Source organism: Protopterus annectens, chromosome 7.part0 (assembly GCF_019279795.1).
Source record: "Protopterus annectens isolate FY-2018-M chromosome 7.part0, PAN1.0, whole genome shotgun sequence".
NCBI classification, from domain to species: Eukaryota; Metazoa; Chordata; order Ceratodontiformes; family Protopteridae; genus Protopterus; species Protopterus annectens.
In genome coordinates this window covers 1,421,656,539-1,421,679,711 of record NC_056739.1, presented here as the reverse complement: position 1 = coordinate 1,421,679,711, position 23,173 = coordinate 1,421,656,539, and the positions used below count along the sequence as shown (strand labels likewise).

Below are 23,173 nucleotides of genomic sequence, written 5' to 3'. Positions count from 1 at the left end.
AGCACGTTTCTTTTTCCAAATCATTTCCTTGTAGTTACGATGCCCTCTGTGAAATAGGTTTCTTTTATAAGACAAACCCAAACCTGGTTCCACAACAGCATACTGTAAATTCAAAAATGCAGAATGAATGCTGCAAAGGTAAATCCAAACCTTTTTAATGTCTTAAAACCAGAAGTCATAGCGCTTTCGTTCACCACCATTGAACTTCATCAGAAACTCATCTTCTCATGAAGTTCAATGGTGGTGAATGAAAGCGCTAAGACTTCTGGTTTTAAGACATTAAAAAGGTTTGGATTTACCCTTGCAGAGTTCGTTTGGCATTTCTTTGGAATAAGTATGAACTCAGCATAGCTTTTGGCTACAACATATTTCTTACTGGCTTCTGGTTGAGTTTCTTGTAAAACCTTAACCTTTCATATCCTTCTCCTTGATTCAGTCTTGAGGAGATTATGGATACAAATGTTTTCTCCACTCCGCCAACAACAGAAACCATCATAAAATGTATATTGTTCAGGGATAACCGAGTTCAGATTTTTATTTAAACTTGGTGAAAAAATATATAAACAGTAAAAAAAAATAAATAAATGAAAATAATCCCTTTGTCTGATTCATCGGTAAAATTTAATGTGTTGGTTTTCTTAGTAGAATTTGAGTCTGAAAGTTGCTGCTTTTTTTTCCTGCTCCACATTATCTGTGACTGTGAAGATACCAACCACTAATTGTCCATTCATTCCTTCGATGTCTTAGAATATTAGGAATGGGAGGCTAGAGACAGGGATCACTGATAATTTCAAGAGGAAAAAGTATATATATATATATATATATATATATATATATATATATATATATGTATGATACAAACATTATCCCCATTGTCCAGAAAGTATGATGCAATGCTTGCTACACTGAGTTATTGTGGGGGCACATTTCTGCATATCCACAGTCCCAGATCGGGTACATCTACTACTCTACTCTCTGCCTGCTTCTGTTTTCACCAATTTAAGAGTTCTGTTTCTGGAATTTCTTATGGAAGAGACATTTGCAATGAAATACTTGTAAATCCTAATTAGTAAGCTGGCATCAGCCACTCACCCACTGTCTTTTTGAGTTCGATTTTTTTAGGGCCTGGGACACTCAAATCCTGGCCATCTTGGTATATTTAGGACAGAATCCTGTATGCTTCACATAACCAATGATAACGTTGTTAATGAGCTGCCTTTTGTGCTATGGGTTCACTTCCTTTAGTCTCCTTTGTCCCGCTGTGTGATTCTGAACAAGTCACTCAACCAGGCAGTGCTACTGAACGTTCTGAAAGCTGTCCATCTGGATCAGCACCCTTCCCTAATTACGATATACAAATAAAATAGAATGCCTAGATTTTTTTGCCAGAATGCAGCACTCATTATAATCTACCAGTAATAGAAATTCTTATAGAAATTATTCAGTGTTGTGTTAAGACTGCTTTTAACAGGACAGAAAACATGTTAATCACAATGTATTATTTTTCTAACTAGATTACTGCTTTAAGCATGTAAAGGTCTATGTGAAATAAATATTCTGGCATTTTTGTGCTTCATTTGTAGGTGGAGGCTCAACAGCACTGATCTAGACATAAAGTCTGACTATCGCTACAGTTTAATTGGAGGCAACCTGCAAATTAAAAACCCTGATAAAGACCTTGATGCTGGAACATATCAGTGTGTGGCAACCAATACAGCTGGAACTGTAATTAGCAGTGAAGCCAAGCTACAGTTTGCATGTAAGTTCTCCCACATTCATGTACTTGAGCGATGCTCATTAATGCTTTTATCTTTTTAGCCTTGGAATGAACATATTTTCAACTATCAGTTCAAGCACAGACAAAGTTATGAAGGATGCAGATTAGATGAAAATATGCAAACTGCTTGCAAATAAAACAACACTGACAGCAAATAATTATCTACGAATTATGTAGTATATGTTATGGCAAATACAAATTCTTGTATCAGTGTGTGTGTGTGTGTGTGTGTGTGTGTGTGTGTGTGTGTGTGTGTGTGTGTGTGTGTGTGTGTGTGTGTGTGTGTGTGTGTGTGTGTGTGTGTGTGTGTGTTTGTGACTGTTGAGTAAAAATGATACGATATGAATTTGGTGTCATACTATACAGAAAAATGTGGAAATGAACCAGGAACAGGATGTGCTGGAATCAATATCAGATATCCACAGCAAAATTTATGAAACTAAAATGAATTAAGAGACTGAGGAAGAAGAAAGAAAGAAAGAAAGAAAGAAAGAAAGAAAGAAAGAAAGAAAGAAAGAAAGAAAAAGAAAGAAAGCAAAGACTGGTCATCAAGTGCCCTATTTATAGGAAGGTTTCAAATTGTGAAGTTTACTAACCAAGATTTTGTTAGAGGGGAAAGAGGGAGAGAAGTAGTTGTGTGATCTGAGTGTAATTTCCTGAAATGCACAGTTTTTTAATATTTTTTGTTTTTGTGTAATCAATGTATGTGACACAAATACTGATACCTATATGTTATCGACTAAGAGCTGTGTTTTTACTTAGTTCTGTGTTATCTTCTCACACTCTGATTGAAGGTTTACTTTTAAAAAGTTACCCGTGGATTCATTTTAATCATTTCATAACTGACAAATATTAAGATTTTATTTTATAATGTTAATTTTTTACATAGCACCTTGTTTAGAAAAAAGTAATCTGTCAAATGTTTTTTTTTTTAAACATAATGTTATATTTCTCAGCTTATTTATGAAGAACACATCTCTGATATATCTTTTGGGAAAGATAATTTAAAGGGTCACATATCATTAATCCAGAGTGGGTTGCAGCAATTCACATTTTAGTGAAAATAACCTGGTAAGCCAGTGTTCATGGAAAGAAACCAAACAGTTTCAGTGGGAAAAACACATCACCATGCAGGGGTTAGTTCTATATGTAATATAATCAACCCCAATGTTCCTGAACCTTGAGGAAAAAGGGACGTTCCCCCAGTGCAGTAGTTTCAGACTACTGAGATAGCGACCCCCCCCAATAACATGTGCATAAACAATCACAGAAAAATAAGAGTGTGTGCATGTGAACAGACACACACATGTAGAAACTATCACTTCATTTAGACATGCTATAAAAGTTTATACCACTAGTTTTTTAAACTGGAAAACATATCTTACCTAGTCCTAATAAAATTGATCTGCAGTTGAAAAGTACATATTTTTAAGAATTTTGCAGTAGTTATCAATGAATATCACATAGTGTTTCAATAAAACTACTTTTAAGACATACAAAATTCCAGATACACTTGTACTTCTACTTTCCTCTGACATGTAGATATGAATTCATTGCAGTGGTTTTCTAGAACTGTTACACATTACAGATTATAGTAATGTGTATTATCCAGAATTTATGACATGTAAAAGAGCAGTAATTATTTAATTTTACTTGACTTTAGTTGATTTTCCACAGTGTTTCCACAAAATCTTAACAAAACTACATGAAGTATGACACACCTAGCATTCTCCATGAAAAAAATGCCTATGCTCCTGTCAAACATTAAAAGTTTTAATCCACTTATCTGTCTTGCCATGGTCAAGTGCATCAGAGAAGTTTGGTTATAGCAAGCTACTCTTTAGGGATGCCTGTTTTCTAATTACTCATAAGAAATGGAGCAGGAGATGCATATTTAAGAACTCACTGTCTCTGCAAAAACTGAAAAAAGATGTATTTGTCTGTGGCAAATGTTGGATTGAGATGGAGCTGAACTGCAGCAATTGTGTTTAAAGAGTCTTGTTACCCTTTTTGTTCGATTCTGTTTGAGTCATTCTGGCAGGGAGTTCTCTTATCACAATTGTTTCATCTAATCTGTAAAAGAGCAACACTTTAGCCTTCAGTGTACCTAGAAGTGACTAACTTTCATTCTGTTTCATTTATGTTCCTGTTTACTATTCACAAATCATAAATGATGCTTTAGTGTCTCCTCATAAAAATCATGCCCCACAAAACAGAGGTGTCCAATCCATAGACAACTTTGTACCCATTTTGCAGCAACTTCCACAGAATTTTCTCTTTTTTTATGACATGTCAAAAACTCAGTCAAACTTGGTTTTACCATGTTTAAGTACAATCTCTGCTAGGAAGCTTTTTTTTTTTTTGACAACCTTTCTCACTGAGTCAGTTAAAACTGCATTGAATGAACTGATTTAGCTGAGGTGTTAAGTGGATTTAGTTTCTTCATGGACTGACATCTAGAGCACTCCGCAAGTGTTGTAGATCTTGTTCTACATCAGTCCAATGCCTACCACCTCCAGACATACTACATTATTTAATTATAACTACAACTCTAGAATAATATACTATCTGGTCATGATGATTCACAACCGTAGGGTATGACCAGTATTAATTGCAATTTGTGAAGTATGCAGGAAAGGCACAAGCGGTCTTGCATTCTTCATGAGAGCATTCTGATTCTTAGATCCACTTACTGTCTAGAATCACCACTCTGCACTCAAGGCTTTGCATTTCAGAGTCCCATTTGATAATATGGCACTCTGTGGGAGGTGTTTATGTAAATAACTTTCCCAGCATGCTGCCCAGTTCCAAAAAAATTGTGTAGTCCAGGACTCACAGGCACACAAACAATGGAAATGTAGAGAAGGGCAAGGTTTCAAAGGCTTAAATGTATATCACATTCTTGTAGTGCATGTCTGTGTCTTCTAAGAATCTGTGCATGGTCAACTGGAGCCTCTTTACCATGCAAAAATAACCAGTAGAGCTGTGACATACTATGAATGGATAAATTTGAATGCATGTTATATGTTGGTGTACCATGATGTGTGTGTGTGTGTGTGTGTGTGTGTGTGTGTGTGTGTGTGTGTGTGTGTGTGTGTGTGTGTGTGTGTGTGTGTGTGTGTGTGTGTGTGAGGGTGTGTGTGAGCAAAGTTAGAGTGTCTGACTGGTTTGTCTTTGTGTGAGCATAAATGGATGTTCATTGTATTGATCATTGCTTGCAGTAGTCTAAGCTATGTAGGTTATGTCTTGCTTAGGACATAACAGTGTCAGTTTCCGAAGCTTCATGGTGCCTTCCATGTATCCAAACTGTTAGACAGCTCAAGCTGAGCTGACTGAAAGGTTTAAGACCAAGTCCTTCAGAGCTTTCCTGCCACAGAAGGGCACACTCTTCTGCAGGCCTTTGAGGATTGGTAGTCAACTTGTGTAGTTCCATTGCTGGGAAGAGAAGTTCCTTTTAGGGAAGAATCTTCCACACATTATATTTATTGTTTAAACTTACTTTCCTGTTTATGAAGGTATTTTTAAGCTAGGAATATGTGTTTTTCTTAACTGTCATGTGACTTTTACTTTTAGATGGAAGTGCACTTTTGTTTCTGACAGTTTAAAAGTTGTTTTAAACATTTTAAACCTGTTTTTTTCTGGGGCTGGCAAAATGGATTTTAACTGGGAAAAGTTACTTTTAAATACTTTGTATGTTTTACCATCATGTGGTACTTAGCCTCCCTGGGAAAAAAAGTAACATTTTAGGCTTGACCATGGAACAAACTACCAGACCCATGGTCAGTCCTTCCAACCACAAAATGAAAAAGTTAAATAAATAGCCTTTGGCATCATGGCAGGCCAGCAAGTTGCCTAAATCATATGTGGGTGGCTCTGCTGTGGCCAAAGCTTGCTCTTCAGATTACCCATCTTTTTCCCCTGACTCCTCTGGTGTTGTTCATACAGTCACTGTGGACTGGGATTTACCACCATTCTCTGCTGCTGTTGCAGTTGCCTTAGGGGACAAGAGAGAACCACTTTTGTCAGTTTTGCGAGAAGTGGCAGGGAAGGTGCCCCTGTTTAGCCAGAATGGTGTGCACATCCATGAGCAAACTGTTGATATCATTAATAAACATATTTGCTGCAACTTTCCTGTTAACTAGAAACAGAAAACTAAACATTTATCTTCCCCTGTACCAGTTTCATAGGACAAGAGTAGTTTTTTAAGTGTTGTTTGGGGTGTTGTGCTGGCTGTTTAACCTTCTTATAAGATGGTTGCTGGTAGAAGAAAAAAGGACTCCTCTTTTCCTGAAGAAATTCAAGAAATTGACTCCATAGAACAATGAAATAGGACAAATGCATTTTTTTTCTGATTCAGACAAAAAGGACTGCATGATTTCTGAACCTCTTTCTGAAGGATTCTTTTTGTATACAACTATTTAAAGAATGTACCAGTGTTTTCAGAAGTTGTGAAGTCCCTAAGAAATACTGTGCTCTAAAGCAGTCAGTTACAAAAGACGAGACAGACTTTGCTTGGGGAGTAGTGTTAAGGGGGATAAAAGTGCAAGGAATCTGGAAAACAAAGACAGACAAAAATGTATAAACATAAAAGAGATGCCCACCATTATCAAGGCACTCAACTATCTCAATTACGTTTGGTCTCCAGGACAACTGCAGGTAGTTATGGGTATTGCAATAATGATGTGGTACATAAACAAGCAGAGGGGAGCCATATATTATTCCCTATGCAGACTAGCCATGTTAGCTTAAGATATAAATTTACAGAACATTCTCACTCTATAGGCATCCTACATTCCATTAGAGCAAAACTGTGTGGAAGACAAGAGGATCAGGGTAAAGGCATTCCCTCACGAATGGAAACTAGGTGGGGGGGGGTCTTCTGAGAGTTGATCCATCTGAGGGGAGTTCCTCAGGTAGACCTCTTTGCATCCCTGCTGAACAGTTAGCTGGCAAAATTCTGCTCCAGGACACATGTAAGTAGGCCTGGAAGCCAGGTGCCTTTTCTTTTTCTTGGAGAGGAATGTTCCTATATGCCTTTTCAGTTGTTCTGCAGATCTGTTGATACCCAGGATACTTCTGAAGATTAAGAAGGAATTCCCCATTATCACTTTGGTGACTCCCTTTTGGCCCAGATAGTAGTGGTTCTCCCTTATTTTGATATTTGCTACAGGCAATTATCACAAGCCTCCTCACAGACTGGATCTAGTCACACAAGAACAGGGGCGTTTGTAACCCACAACCAATTCAGTTGACTATCTTGAAGATAGGGTTTTAGTACCTTTGAGACACCTGTTTACAGAGGATGTGCAGCAAATATTAATAGAGGCAAGAAAGCATGTTACTGGAAATTCATAAATGGGCAAATGGAAGAGGTTTTTTAGTTGGTGCCAACAACATAATCAGCACACATTCAGGACTAGTGTTTCTCTGGTTTTGCAATATTTATGTAAGTTACTTTCCTATGGCCTGTCTTATTCTTCTGTCAAGGTTCATTTGTTGGCCATTTCAGCACGACTGCCCATGGATTCCCCCTCTTTCAATACATTCTCATGTCATAATGTTTTTGAAAGGAGTAATAGTACTAGAAAAGAGACATCCAAGAAAACTGGTGGTTCCTCCTTGGGATCTTAATTTTCTGTTAGAGAAACTGACACTTGCTCCATTTAAGCCAGCTCATCTGGAAGACTTGAGATTATTAACATACTAAACCATTTTCCTAATTGTTCTGATCTCTGTAAGAAAAGTATCTGATTTACAAGCTCTTATGTTGGATCAGCCTTATCTCATTTTTCACAGAAACAGGGTTTCTTTAAGAACAAATCTTTCTTTTATGCCTAAAGTGGCATCCAAGTTTACTTTAAGCCAAACTACCCACCTTTCTGTGTTTTTCTTTGAACCTAAAACTGAGGGATATGGGATACTTCATACATTGGATGTCTACAGACAACTCAAGTAGTATATTGACAGAACAAAATCCGTTCAGACTTCTGAGCAGCTGTTCATTTCTTGTGATGGTAAGAAGAAGAGACAACCTGTATCTATTTTCAAATTGCTGTCATTGGCTATTAACTTTTCTTATTCCCACCACAGCAAAACTACTCCAGGCTGGGTCAAGAAGTACTCTACCACTGCCTTGTCTTCATCTATGGCTTTTTGGAAAGGGTTGGACCCTAGAAGTATTCTAGAAGCAGCAGCTTGGTCCATTGTACATACTTTAACAAAGCACTACAAGTTAAATTCCTTCTCCAGATCTAAGTCAGGTTTTGCATGGACCATTCTCCAAAGGCTCTTGGATCTTCCCTTCCACATCACATTTGTCCTAAGCTATGATAATTTGCCCATATAGCTTAAGCTACTGCAGCAGTGTTCAATATGATGAACATAGCACAGCTGTGAAATGTATTATAACAGTACATGTTGGAATGAACACTGCTGCAGTAAGCACTCCCTTGTTCATAGCCTTTGTTTTTATGACAGGGTATGGATATATATATATATTTTTTCTAGCAATGTCCTCTCAGGGCTTGTCTTCATGCTGTCTCAGCTGGCATGAAAACAATGAAGGGCTTGATGCCCAAACCTATCTTTTAGTCAGCACTGCTTGACCTGTCTAATTGTTTGGACATTTGGAAGGTGTTCTGAAGCTTTGAAAGCTTGCTTTCTGTTATGTCCTTAGCAAGACATAACCCATATACTTTAGGCTACGGCAGCAATGATCATTCTAATATCTACTGTTATGGTAAGTTTACTTACATAATTGTAGTGTGGTGTGTGTGTGTGTGTGTGTGTGTGTGTGTGTGTGTGTGTGTGTGTGTGTGTGTGTGTGTGTGTGGTTAATAATGTGTGTTAACTGCAATGGGGAGGTTGGAACCCGTGTCTGTTAATCTTGGTACCTGTGCTACACAGCAGCAAAGGAGGTATGTGGCACATTTTCCACATGCACAGTGGAGAGATTCATAGTTATACAAATTCCTTGATAATGAGATGAATTTGGATGACTATAAATCAGTACATGTCACCAGCAGTGCAAATTACCTCATTAGTGAAGGGTAATTTGCTCAGCAGTGCAATTGTTTGTGAATATCAGGCTATGACTTTCACTCAAGAATACTTCACTTCCTTGAAAATCCAACTAATAAAGTTACAACTCTTACATGCTTATGACATTAGGTTGATTTTGTTTGCTTCTGTCTCTTCTGTAGTCAACTCAAGCTCATTGTCTCTTAAAACAAAATCATCACAGACCTTAATTCCCAGACTAAACTGTTAAGGGTGGTAGTAAATCAAACCCCCAATTTTGACACTATAACAAGTTAAGTGGTGCACAAAGCAAATCAAAACCTAAAACTCCTTTACAAAGCCAAACTATGCCTCTATGAGAAAAGTTGATTAACCACTGCTCATATCTTCCTACTATACTAACAAATCCAACTGAATCAATTAAAAATATCCCTAAATACTATATGCATAATACTTGCCAATGGATAATATCGACTCTCGGTATCTTTCCCTGTCTGTAAACTTTCTGTAGAACGTGCTGAATTGCTTAAACTTCCAAACAAAGCACACATCTCCTCTGCTAGTTCTTCCTGTGTTCTACTAAACCAGTTGTCTCTTTCCATTTGTCTTTCTCACAGTCATTCATCATTATTCATCAGTATTTCTGTTATTTCTACTTTAACCATATACCATTCCCAGCATTTGAAATCTCAGTGCTTTTCCTCATCTCCTGTGGATTCTGTTTTCTACACTAATCTAAAACTCTTAACTCAGCTCTTTATGTAAATCATTCTATTGCAACCAAACTCAAATGCCTGTTCTTGAGTAAGCAAATAATATCAGTACTCATCCCCATATTGTCCTAATCTATAATAGATGATGCCACCATCTACAGACCCTGGAAACTACAGACCCATAAGTCTCACTAGACTCATATGCAAAGCCATGGAAAGAATTATCATGGGAGATGATCAATAATAACGTAGAAAACCTCCAGACACTGGACCCAACCCAAATTGCTTTCGTTAAGGGCAGGTCATGACTTTTCACCCTGGTGGACTTCTTTGAGAAAGTCACCAAAGCAATAGATGAGGAGGAGATGGTTCAAACTACCTACCCTGACATGGCCAAGGCATTTGACAGAATAGCCCACTCAGTTATTGTTGACAAACTCAAAAGATTAGGCACAAACCCTTATATCACGCAGTGGATAGCCAGCTGGGTCACAAGACCTAGGCTGTTCACAAGCACAGTCCTTAAGGGATCATTCCTGGGACCGTTCCTTTTTGATATTTACTTCCCTGAAGTCAAGGCCAATGTCAATGGCCTCTTGCTGACTAAATTGCAAATGTTTGTACTTAAATTAAATTTCAAACTTATGTATGGAAACAATCGTATGGGAAGTAGTGATTTGAGGGTTTTGAGCACCTTTAATCCCTCTGTTCACCCTTGGTTATTAGTTTTTGAAACTATGTGTGAATTGGAATTGAAGAATTTGGTCAAAACATGTCAAAGGGGAGGCGTGTTGAATGTCAGCCATTTATAACGTTCAGCGTTGAATCATCTGAGATCCTTACTCTTTTGAGTGTTAAAACCCGATAAGGGGGGGGGGGGTCTCATCATTATGGACACTGCTGATTACAATGTACGGATGAGGAAAGTATTGGATGGTCCTGTATGTCTAAGAAATCTAGCATTAATGAAGTGAACAGGATATAGGGATATTTATTCTTATTTGGACGATTGTTTCATCGAGGGCCTGCTAGATAAATCTACTCTTGACTACTTAACTGTGTTATCCCCTAGGATCCCAACCTTGTTTGGGGTACCTGTGTTACACAAGAGCGTGGAGGACCCCCCCCCCCCATGTGGGCTCGAGTTAATGCTAGGCAGTCCATTAATTACACTAATGCAAAATATGTGTACAGCATTTTGAAAACATACGTCTCTAAAGAGAAACAGATATGTAAGGACTCTTGGTTGTTGTTAGCAGCCATTAGCACCATGACCTTTGAAAAGGAAGTTAATTTTTTAACTGTCGATGTTGTTGATTTGTACTTCTCTATACCCCATTGAATGGGTGGTTGAGAAGATGAAGTACCATGGGGCACCAGATAATGAGATCAGACTAGTAGAAGTACGTTTAGATCTGATTTTGAGTAAAAAATGTGTCATCTTTGATGGTGACGTTTATTTACAACAAGTGGGAATAGCAATGGGCTCCCCTTCTGTGGCTAGTGTGGCCAGTCTGATGATGGCCCACTGGGAAGCCCACTACATTTTCAACAACCAGGAAATCATGCAGAATATCTGTTTTTACACTAGGTTTTTTGGATGACGTGTTTATGTTGTTTAGGGGTGACATCCTAATGGCCAACAAACTGGTTAATTTGTTTAATTTAACAACTGATTTTTTTAAATTTACCGGTTCTTTTAATGACAACAGTATTGCATACCTGGATGTCTCACTGGTGAAGTATTATGATTTAGGATGTTACTTAGCTGGTATTTACTGCAAGGAGATGTATTCTAACTCCATGTTACAATTTACCAGTTCCCACCCCCTTCACCAGAAAAAAACAGTGGTGAAGGGGCAGTTAGTTTGAGCCGCAAGGATGATCACCTTGGAAACACATTTTCAAAATGAGTGTGAACTGTTGAAATTAATGTTTACCAACAGGGGATACCCTTGTGATTTTGTTGATGTAATTATTAGTGAGGTCCAAGAGAAGAGATTGAAGGGGGTATACAAACCTATCTTGAGTTTACCAAGAGTGGAGGTAATATGGAGTACTCTACCATCAATGACAACCCCACTTTGAACACTACCATTGTAAGGGTCCCCCAACATAGGGATTATGGTACTAGTTTCACCACCCATTTTAGTAGTGATGCCTGCTCTATAAGAAGTATTATACTTAAAAACTGGAGGATTTTTTCCACAGAGGAAGAACTGGTATCTAAGTTGGGTGGGAAACCCACGGTAATTTTCAAGGGGGCAAGAACTTGAAGGCACTGGTGGAGCATTCTAGGCAGGTTTTTGTGTGTACACTCAGTATTTTTAAGTGTGAGGATTGCAGCCTGTGTAGATACATGGCTGCGGGCTCCACTTTTTCTATATGGGGTGAAACGTTCACTGTCTATGGGAGGTTTAACTGCAACACTAAGTCCATTGTTTACCTCTCCCAATGTCGGTCTTGCCCGGCTTTTTACATCAGCAAGACTGACAGAAAACTAAAGGAGAGGGTTTATGAACATATTCATAGTATATCAAAAGCCAGTAACGAAAACGCTCTGGCAAGACATTGTGGTAACAACCTGGGGCACACATTTAACTTTAGGGTTATTGAACAGTCAGTGAGGGATGTTAGACGAGGTGCTGTGAGTTTATAATTAGAGAGACAGGAGGTGCTGTGGCAACTCTGGTTGGACTCTAGTAGAGGGCCAGGCCTCAATGAGGTTGTGTCAATTTCTATTTTTTTTTTAATTGAGAAGTCTGACTAGATAGTAAGAATGAGTGGATAGGAGTACTTGTGTGTGTATTTTTTTACTATAATTTTAGTAACAACATTAGAACTATAGGTTTACTCACACTATTTTATACATTGAATTTTTATTTAATATATTTCATCACACATGTATGTCTTTGGTTTTATCAACTAATATAGTATATACAAGGTTGGTTCACACTGAGCCTAGCGTAAGTATATTTTACTTACTATTTGTTATTATTCTTTTTACAGTAGTTCGTGTTAGGAGTGTGTACAAGTTTTATCTGAGTAACGGTGTCATTTAGATAGGTGACATTGTTTTAAGTTTAAAGTCACTGTTTACACATAACAGTATTTTAAAAAGGGCCGATAGCTCTTTTCACTGACGTGCATAGTATTACTTGTTAATTGTTTTCATTGCATTTTGATTGGTTGCAACAGAAGGTGGAATGGGTTGTTGTGAGTTTTTAACAATGTGCTTGCTTTTACTTTGTGTCTGAAGAAGTCCGGTGAATCTACCAGGCGAAAAGTGCTTAACCTTACTGTGTGTCCGATTGTTTAGTGACTATTAAATTTCTGCTTGGTGTTTTATGCCTCCGAATTAGCATTTTTTGAGTTTTTAAATTGCAGATGTTTACAAATTATGAACTGTCATTGAATCTCTCACCAACACAAATGTTGTCCAGGAAGGGCTGACACAGACAAATAACTGGTAACAGAGCCATGAACTAAAACTAAATACCAAGAAATGCATAATAGCATCCATAGTGAAGTCATACACCCCTGATAACTATCATATTTACAGCACACCCCTAAGAGTTGAACCAGTAGTTAGGGACTTGGGCCCACACATAGACAGCAATCTAGCCTTTGACCATCACGTGTCTACAGTAGTGAGAAAATTATTCTATATCGTGCAACTTATAAACAAAGGTATGGCATCTAGGTCTAAGGAAGTCATTGTTCCATTGTATTAGACATTCATCAGACCTATTGTTGAGTACAATGCCCCCTTTGGTATGTGCCTAACCAGACATATCCAACAACTGGACCATCCACAGAGGATACTCACTAAAAGAATGCAAGGCATACGTAACATGTCTTATGCATATTGCCTCAAGGCCATATCCCTGTTCTTTCTCTCCTACAGGATGATGAGGGAAGATCTATGCCTGACATACAAGGCATTGTTAGACCCCACTCCGATGGACCTCCTGTAAGCAATACCAGAATTACCCATCCTAAAGATGTAGACATTGCCTGGGTTCTAAATAAGACCTGCTGGAAAGGCCACCCCTTCTCTAGAACAGACTCCCCATCCATGTGAAGCAGAGTTCCTCTGTAACCCAATTCATATGTAACGTGGACAATTGGATGGTGAACAAAAAATTCATCCCTAGTTTGGCACCTATATCTCTAATGAACACAGGCAGCCTCTAAATGGTTCATCTCCCAAGCCTCTACTTGTAAATGTTTCATCTTCCAAACCCCTGCTTACACTTATCAAGGGTATCAGAACTTGTCAGAGATTTGGGATGCATGGCTAGGCTTAAAAAGGCCATTGTGGTTGTTAGCCGGGTAAACACATATGAACTTATTTACCGCTTGGCCACTTTCTTTCATGTTTTGTAAAAGATAAACTTATTGTATAGTAAATGCACTAAATTCTTACATAAACTTTCTCCACCACTGTACACTCAGATATAATCAGAGCACAGTGGCAACCAATTCTTATTACGGTATGAAACAGTATTTTACATTGTATATCTGTCTTTTATGCGTACATCATTATACACATGAGATACATGTTCAACAGTATTTATATTTATGTGCAGGCCATGGCTGTTACTTCATGTTTAGTTTAGCAGCATTGATGTCCAGTGATTATGAGTGTACAAAGATTAAATTGCTGCTAGATAATTCTGCCAAATCAAAATGTAAACTAACCCATAGAAGATTAATAATGGACTATAAGGAAGCAACCAGTCACTTTGTAAAACTAATTGGAGTGATGTTCTCAGTAGAAAGCTACAGAAGGAACATAGCAAGTTTTGAAAGAGACATTGTTTGAATCCAAAAAAAAAAACACATTTAACGTCAGGATGTAAACATACAAAATCAGGAGGATATATTTCCATAAGAATAAGAAACTTAATTGAGTTAAGAGCAAAACATTTTAGAAATGGAAAAGGGGTTGAGCTATTGCTTTGAAAACTGAAATAAACAAGCTGGATATAGAAATTAATCATGGTATAAGACAAGATAAAACAAATCAAAAAAAATTATATGCAAATATTAAATGTAATAGGAAACCATTTAATAGATACATAGCTGTGGTAGGAGTAAAGATGTACAAATTGATAAAGTTTGTGTAGATTGTAAACGTTTTTCTCAAACATAAAAAAGTTTGCGCAATTGCAAAACAAATATTGGTCCAATAAAACGTATTATATCACATCTGTGTTCCAGTGTCTTTATAGTCTCAGACATAACAAATTATAGATCGATTTACAAAATCTTATGCAAAGTAGTTTGACTCTGCAATATGGTGATAAATTGTAGTAGAAACATCCATGTACCTTCAGATAGTAACATTAAATTAGATTATATTGAATAAGAATTACACAAACTGAACCCAAATAAATTACATTTGATGTTTGGAATTAATAATAATCACCTGAGGACTCTTCAGCATGAACTTACAGTACCATTATATCTATTATTTACTAGATTATTTCAGTATGTGAAGATTCCTCTAGTTTGGAGACATACAGTCATTAATCCTGTATTTGAGGGGAAGGGAAATAAGCCAAAAAAAGAGACAGTCATACAAACCCGTAAGTCTACTTTTTGTGTTCTGGAAAAATAATGGAGAAGGTTATTTTGAATAAATTATTGTGAGAATTTGAATTTTGATTTTCAATGTGTCACCTGCTAGACTGACGATTTGTAATTATATGAATGTTGTGTAATCGTATTTATTTTGTGTAAATCTGCTTTTTCTGAGCCCCCACTAAAAGGGACTAGGCCCAGCAAGTTTATGCCAACAAACAAATGCTAAGTAAATAGGATGTGGTATCCCAGAATACTAAAAGTCTCCCATGTATGTCAGTCACAAGTACTTACCTCTAATAATTTAAGAGTATCTACATAAGTGGTAGCATGAGCATGGGGTGCACAGGTCTTGGTGCAGAGGTGTTGGGAGGTGGTGCTCTGCTGCAAAAATGCTTTAAAGATTCAACACTTATTTTGAAAAAAATGTTTTCCAATTCACGATTTTCAGACTTGATTGGATCTCACACTTCTGAACACTAGTTGCACAATATATTGTTTTCATATACTTCATCTCTAATTTTCGAAGGGGTAGGATGGGCAAAATAATTAATTTTATATATATATATATATATATATATATATATATATATATATATATATATATCTTTACTGGGTAGCCCCACCTGCACAAATATCTCTTTGCATGGGTGACCTGGCAGCACACTGAATGGTTAAGTGGCTTGTTCACATTCACATGCTAGTCAAATGTAGGTTCAAGGAATCAAACTTTGTATGCCAAACGAAGATGGGAAAATAAGTAAGCTTTGATAATTCCAAGCTATGCCCTTTCATCTACTGCATTACATCTTTGGAGCTGATTATATAATTTACTAGGGGGTGTAGAGAAACAATTTTTCATCTGCTGATGAAGGGAACTTGGCCCTAATGTTAAACAGTGTTTTTGTTGTTTTCACAATATGAGATTTTGTGATGTCAGTTTTGTTCATGTAGAATGAAGTAATATCTTATTTATTCCATACAATAATACTACATGAGAAATTACATTTTTATGCTATTACATCTGTTTCTGTGTAGAAGTGGTTTATACTTCCTCGAGAGCTGTGAGCTGTAGCCATTTTAACCACAGTCCTTTATGTAGTCAACAATGATAACATATATTTCTAATTTTAAAATATTTCTCTCTTATAGTGGCCAAGTTTTACAATGACTCACCAGCCTGATTTCTATTTTGAAATGCTCACATAAAAAATAATGTCAGCACCATTATGACCTGATGCTTTTATTTAAAAACAATGAATATATGCAGCTATGAACTGTTCATGAAAACAAAAAAAGAAATGATTCTGCTTTCTTTGCCTCCTTTGAGAATTCTTGCATGACATGAGTTTCCACTCTGTATCACCTTATGCAGTTTCTCACTGCTGTTTTTGCCCATTGCACTTGTACAAATGTAAATTACATTTTCTCCACTGCTTTGTGCATCTCAGTCCAGATATCCAGTGTATTATTTCGAACTGCAAACCCTTTGGCACAGTTCTTTGTTAAAGTAGCCCTACCATGTTGTAACACAAGTGCAGAACAAATTGAGCATGTATAAATTACTTGAGCCAATATGCCTTCTAATTTCTCATCAAAGGCGACCATAATTGTCCATTAGCAAAGTTATTATTCTGTTCTTTGTTCATTATTGAAATGCAAAAGACTAAAGAAAGCTTTGCAGAGAATCCTCGGGGATATGAGATTAAGTATAAATTTGCATTCATTCTCAGGCAGGCAGTCAACTAGTTTATTCTGGTCACCCAGTAACAGTCATATAGAATTTTCCATTTCAGTCTAAAGTATGACAGCTCTTACAGGAATAGTTTGCACAGCATGAGTTGGCTGTTGTATGCACTGAAATATGTTTCTGTAAAAATAAAATAGCAACATTAAGAAAGTGAAATAAAATGTCTTGACTTTTTTCTTATGCTGATATATTTTCAAAGGAAGAATTCTGTGATGAATTAAGATTAATTTGCCTTTGCTTCTGCAACCCAAATGTTAAAAGATATTTCACAATCTGAAACTCGTGTTTGACAATAGAATATTTATGGACTGCAATCTAAATGCTAACAAGTGGCTTAATGGTAGCATTGGCCCTTAATGTTTAGGGGTTCTTCTTCTTCTTCTTATTATTATTATTATGTTGCCTTGTTATGTGTAACATACTAGTGGGATATCCTCATAGTTCTAGGGTTCAGTCCTGATATCCTATTAACGCTTGTGTGGACTGAGTTGGTGTGTTTTCCCTGAGCTTGTGTGTGAGTCTGTGTCTCTGTGTGTGTTTTTTTCTTTTTTTCACAGAATATATGGTAATTATTTAACTGGCTGCTAAAAATAAAGCTGTACAAATACATTATGATAGGGTATGGAGAACATCGATGTCTGTGCTGTGACAGAAACCTGGTTCAAGGCTCCTGAGAGCACCCCAGTACTATCAGGTTTCACCTCATTTCATGCGTTCTGGCCCCAAAATCCAGACAACACCAAGAAAGGAGGGGGGTGTCCATATTCATAAAGGACACACACACCTCAAGGTTGGTGGCAACACACGATGCATCGGAGACCATCCAGGTGCAATTAACCATAGGCAAGACTGCTCTGCAATTTGTAGCATGTTACAGGCCACCCTCTCAAACTCAGGAACCTCACATGGCCTTCCTGAAAACACTGGAGGGGATAAATGTATCTCCAAATACCATCATACTAGGTGATTTCAACTACCCTAATATAGACTGGGAACACTACTCAAGCCCAAACACTCTAGCCCAAAGGTTCCTGGAGTTCATAAACTCAAATGCCATGGATCAACTAGTCACCATCCCCACAAGAGGAGAAAACATACTTGATATCATCACGAACATGGGATCACAATGTTCAACACCGGAAGTATACCCATCACAGGTGAGATCAGATCATAAACTAATCTTGCTGGAGGTCCTCATCCCGCCCCCACCTGAAATAAAAAAGACCACAGTGAAAAACTTCTCAAAAGCCGACTTCACACTTCTAAAAACTAGTGTGGTCTCCTTTAAGGCCCCTGAGCCAGTGGTAAACATTACTCAAACTGCTGAATCACTTACAAATGCCTTCTACCAGCACCTACAGGACTGCATGGATCAGGCAATCCCAAACAAAACTAAGACTCTTTGTACCAAAGGCAAGCGTCCAGTCTGGTGGACCCCAGCCATAAACAAGCTCTACAACAAAAGGAGGAAGCTACTACAAGATAGAGCAAAATCCTTGAAGGGTAAGACACCTTTGATCATTATAAGTAAAAAACTAAGAGCTATTATAAAATCATCCAAGGCAAATTTTGAGAGAAAAATCGCCAAGGACTCAAAAGACAATCATAAGGCCTTCTTTAGCTATGTTAGAAACCTAGGAGGAAACTCCCAGATATGCTCAGAATTAGTTCAAAATGATGTGAAGATTACTGAACCTACACACATTGCCAACATACTGGCTGACAGGTTCAGTGCAAAATTCTCCCCCCCCCAAAAGGAGAGATATCTATACCAGAGGATTGTAGCCCCCCAAACATCTCCAACGCCCAGGTGAGAACTGCTCTCTCCAAGGCAAAAAACACAGCATCCATGGGACCGGATGGTGTCCCCGGCTGTGTGCTCCACGAACACAATGAGGAATTAAACCCGCAGTTAGGACAGCTGTTTAATCTTAGCCTCACCTCAGGATACGTACCTAAGGAGTGGCGCACGGCGACTGTGGTCCCACTTCACAAGGGCGGTGCCTCCACCGACCCTGGAAATTACCGTCCCATTAGCTTGACAAGCCTTATCTGCAAAGCCATGGAGAGGATCATAATGGAACTCATAAATAAAGACATAGGGAACTTGCAGACTTTGGATCCATCCCAGTTTGGCTTTGTCAAAGGCAGATCATGCCTTTTAAACTTGGTTGACTTTTTCGAAACAGTCACCAAGGCTATTGATGAGGGCAAGGCAGTCCATACAGCCTATCTCGACCTGGCAAAGGCCTTCGACACAATACCCCACTCAGGTATCATCGAAAAACTCATCAGCTTGAATGTAAACCCATACATCACATGATGGGTTGCAAACTGGCTAAGTGACAGAACCCATAGGGTCAGAGTTGCTGGCGCCATGTCAGACTCAAAGCCTGTCACAAGTGGTGTCCCACAGGGCTCAGTCCTGGGACCACTCTTGTTCGGCATCTACTTTTCTGAAGTACAAGCAAACACATGAGGGTTATGGCTGACAAAGTTTGCAGATGACTGCAAACTGGGCGCCATAGTCGAAAACACATCTGACACAGATATCCTTCAGAAGGGCCTCAAAGAAACAGATAAATGGTGCCAGAGCCATGGCCTAAAGTTAAACGCCAAGAAATGTATAGTCATACCCTTCGGGAAAAACAAGGTTACCCCTAGCTACCATATAGGTGGCAATCCACTGAGCACAGAAGAAGTCATCAGGGATCTGGGGACCCAGGTTGACAGTAACCTTTCGTTTTGACACTCACGTTGCCAAAGTAGTTAGGAAAACCTTCTACATTGCCCACCTGATCATGAAGGGATTCACATCTAGATCTAGGGAGGTCATCGTCCCCCTGTACTCATCACTCATTAGACCTATGATTGAGTACAATGCCCCATTCGGAATGTATCTGACCCGACACCTGCAGCAGCTGGAAAGGCCCCAAAAGTTCCTCACCAAAAGGATAAAGGGTCTCAAAAATATGTCTTATGCTGCCTGACTGAAAGAACTCCAGCTCTATTCAGTTGCATACCGCTTGCTCAGAGGTGACCTGTGCCTGACATATAAGGCCATGTCAAACCCAGATTTGATGAATATGCTTCACCTCAAAAAATCTAGATCCCTCAGAACCACAAGGGCGGGAGACTTAAACCTTGACACGGTTATTAATAGAACATGCTGGAGGGACAGATTCATCACCCAGAGACTCCCTATGCTGTGGAACAAAATCCCTGTACATGTGAGGCAGAGCACCTCGCTGGCCTTGTTCAAGAGGAATCTTGACCAATGGATGGGAGATCGCAGATATACCCCAGGGATTACTTCAGTGTCACTGCTTGACAGAGGCACAGCAAAATAATAGGCATAGTTTTCTTCAAACTAAAGGGGTGGCGAAAGCCACATAACTATGGGCTAGGCTTATAAATGCCCTTGGGCAGATAGCCTAGTATGAACCTATGAACCTATGAACCTATATCTGAAAATGTTCTAAGAACTAATTCACTTATCTGGTTAACAAACACAATAAATTATGATAGTTGTTGTGTCTTTCGGCTTTTCCCGGTTAGGGGTCGCCACAGTCCACTAATGATTGGCAGTAAATTTTACGTGCTGAGTTGCCAGCCCTGACGCACAACCTTCAATGAAGGTACACCCATTCATGCATGTCTCCACACAGAAGACGCTTTAGCTGAGAATCGAACAGTACAACGTCTTACTGTGAGGCGAAAACGCTACCACAGCACCACTTCCTTGTAAATGTGTATTTGCTGAAGCTCAGCTAGGTTTTAATTTAATCTATCAACTACCAGTGAAGTTTAAAATCATGCTGAAATATCAAGACTATGTGTTTAAAATTAAAAAAAAAAAATCAGTAGTAGCTATTCCTGCAATCCTTTGACTTAGTTTCACTTAGTGGATCTGGGTGCTGTTGACAGGGGTTGTGGGGGGTAGATGAGCTCCATGGGATCTGAGGAGTATACACGAGTTGCCTCACTCATCCCATAGCAATGCTGCTGGCTGTGCCTGTTTAGGGTACAATTGGGTATGTAGTCGTTTATCATCCCCCACAGCACTGACTTCAGGGGAGGTGCTTTTCTTGCAAAAGAAAGCACAGAAGTGCAGAAATAGCAGAAACATATTGTCTCACATAGCCATGACAAACCATATTTTGCACAGTGGCTGCTGATAGATGAGAGAGCAGGGTATAGTAGAAATTCCAAGTTGCCATGGATGGTGACCCACTCTGGTTTGATTTATGCCCTGTATTGGTAAATGTTCTAGTAGGCAGGCTTGTTGGATTGAGATAAAGAAATAATCAACTGGGTATGAGAAGGTGCTGAATGTTTGATGTTGTATGGGACAAAAATGTAGTGCCATGACATGCACAAATTACAGGATATAGTACCATGACATGTGCATGTTAAAGGATGCAGGGATATGGCACACAAATTGTAAAATAATGGATTATCATGGAACATGTGCACACTAACAGAAGCAGTGCCTTGGCATGACCAACAGTGCAATTGTACATGTGCATTAAAATGTTGTACTGCCATGGCATGCCCACACTAAGGGGGTACAGTGCACTAAGGGAAGAAGTGTCATGGTTCACACATTTGCTTACATACACACAGAAGCCACCATTTTAGCAAGAAAGAACCAAAGGAGGAGGTGTAGCCATCCTCATAAAAAAATAAGTACATTCCAAGACTGGTCAAAGAGTACAACTGTCTCAAACTACTACATATCCAACTAAACATATGCAAAATCTCACACCACATCATTGCCAGCTATAGGTCCCCCACCATGAACTAAGAAAGGCATACTAAATACCCCCACCTACTCTCTCTCTCTCCCATTTACACACCATGATGTACATCAGGCAATGGGCACCTGTCAGCACTCATTGTTTCTGTGTCAGTTATGAGTTTTATAGGCTCAAGTTGCCTGCCCAAGGCCCAACTCTCCTTGGTGGGTGCACCACACTCACTTGTATGTACACACTCACACCAAGGGCAAATTTAGAGTGTCCAATCCACCTACTGCATGTCTTTAGAATGTGGGAGGAAAGTGGAACACTAGAAGGAAACACACGTGAACGCAGGGATGGACACAAAAAGGCACCCCAGCTGAGAATCGAACCGGAAGACCTGTTGATGTGAGGGGGACTATGCTAACCACTACACCACTGCACCACCCACCTAAACCTCCAAAAAATCACTTTACAGATCAATACTTTACTAATAGGGGTGATTTAAGCTATCCTACCATTGACTGCGGAACATGCACAAACACTAACACGCAGGCTCATAGGTTCTTGGACTTTGTCAGTGCAAATGGCCTGGAGCAGTTAGTCAGCACTCTACTGGTCTCTAATATTCTAGACATAGTACTTACTAACATTAAGGAGTGTTGCACCTCCCTAGTGTAATGCCCTCACTGGTAAGATTGGACCACAAACCGGTCTCCTTTGAAATTTATGTAAGACTAGATACACCATCAAGCTCGGAAATGCTAAATAATTTTTCCAGGACAAATTGCCTCTTATTTAGTGATGCCATAAGAAATTTCAAAACTCCCTAAACCCAGAAAACAAAGAAACCTATGCAAGGGTATACACCAATTCCTTGTATGGACACTTAAAAAGTTGTATAGAATCGGCAGAACCAGATCGGATTAAACCCAGTTCTTGCTGGAAAACAAGCCACCCTGGTGGACAGCTGGTATAAACAGGCAGTACAACATAACAAAGAAACTAATGTCCAGGAATAAATGGGAGCGGGCTCTGCAGAAGAAAGAGTCCTTAACTAGCCTAAACAAACAAATCTGAGACCTAGTCAATACCTCAAAAGCAAATTGTGAAACAAAAATACTCTCTCTGGTTAAGGATAGTTGCAATGCATTTTTTAACTATGTCCGAAACTTAAGAGGAATACCCAGCTATGCACAGAGCTGGTAATGGATGGCACCACCTATACACAAATGGAGGAGATAACTAACCCGCTAGTAGATCTGGACCCTACTTTACCCCTATACCCTCCGATTGCTCCCCAAGGAATACCTGCCACCATTCCTCCAGCTACTTTCTCAAGACAGCAGGTCATATCTGCCCTCTCTAAGGATAAAGACGCTGCATCAGTGGGCCTGGACAATATTCCAGTTTGCCTTTTAAATAACTTAAAACATGACCTGGCAGACTTACTCACATCCCTAATTAAACACAACCTCCAGACAGGCTATGCTCCGGTAGAATGAAAAACAGCAACAGTTATCCCTCTGTACAAAGGTGATCCATCAACTGACCCAGGGAACAATATGGCCATAAGCCTAAC

The 23,173-nt window shown here is 38.8% G+C and overlaps 1 protein-coding gene across 1 annotated transcript in view; it reads left to right on the top strand.

The window, feature by feature from the left end:
- LOC122807067 (contactin-3-like) overlaps positions 1 to 23,173 on the top strand; it is a 2,190,808-nt gene that overhangs the window by 708,076 nt on the left and 1,459,559 nt on the right. The window contains exon 4 of the mRNA XM_044077995.1: positions 1,584 to 1,759. Within this exon, the coding sequence (XP_043933930.1) occupies positions 1,584 to 1,759 (176 nt within the window). The remainder of the gene's footprint in view (positions 1 to 1,583; positions 1,760 to 23,173) is intronic.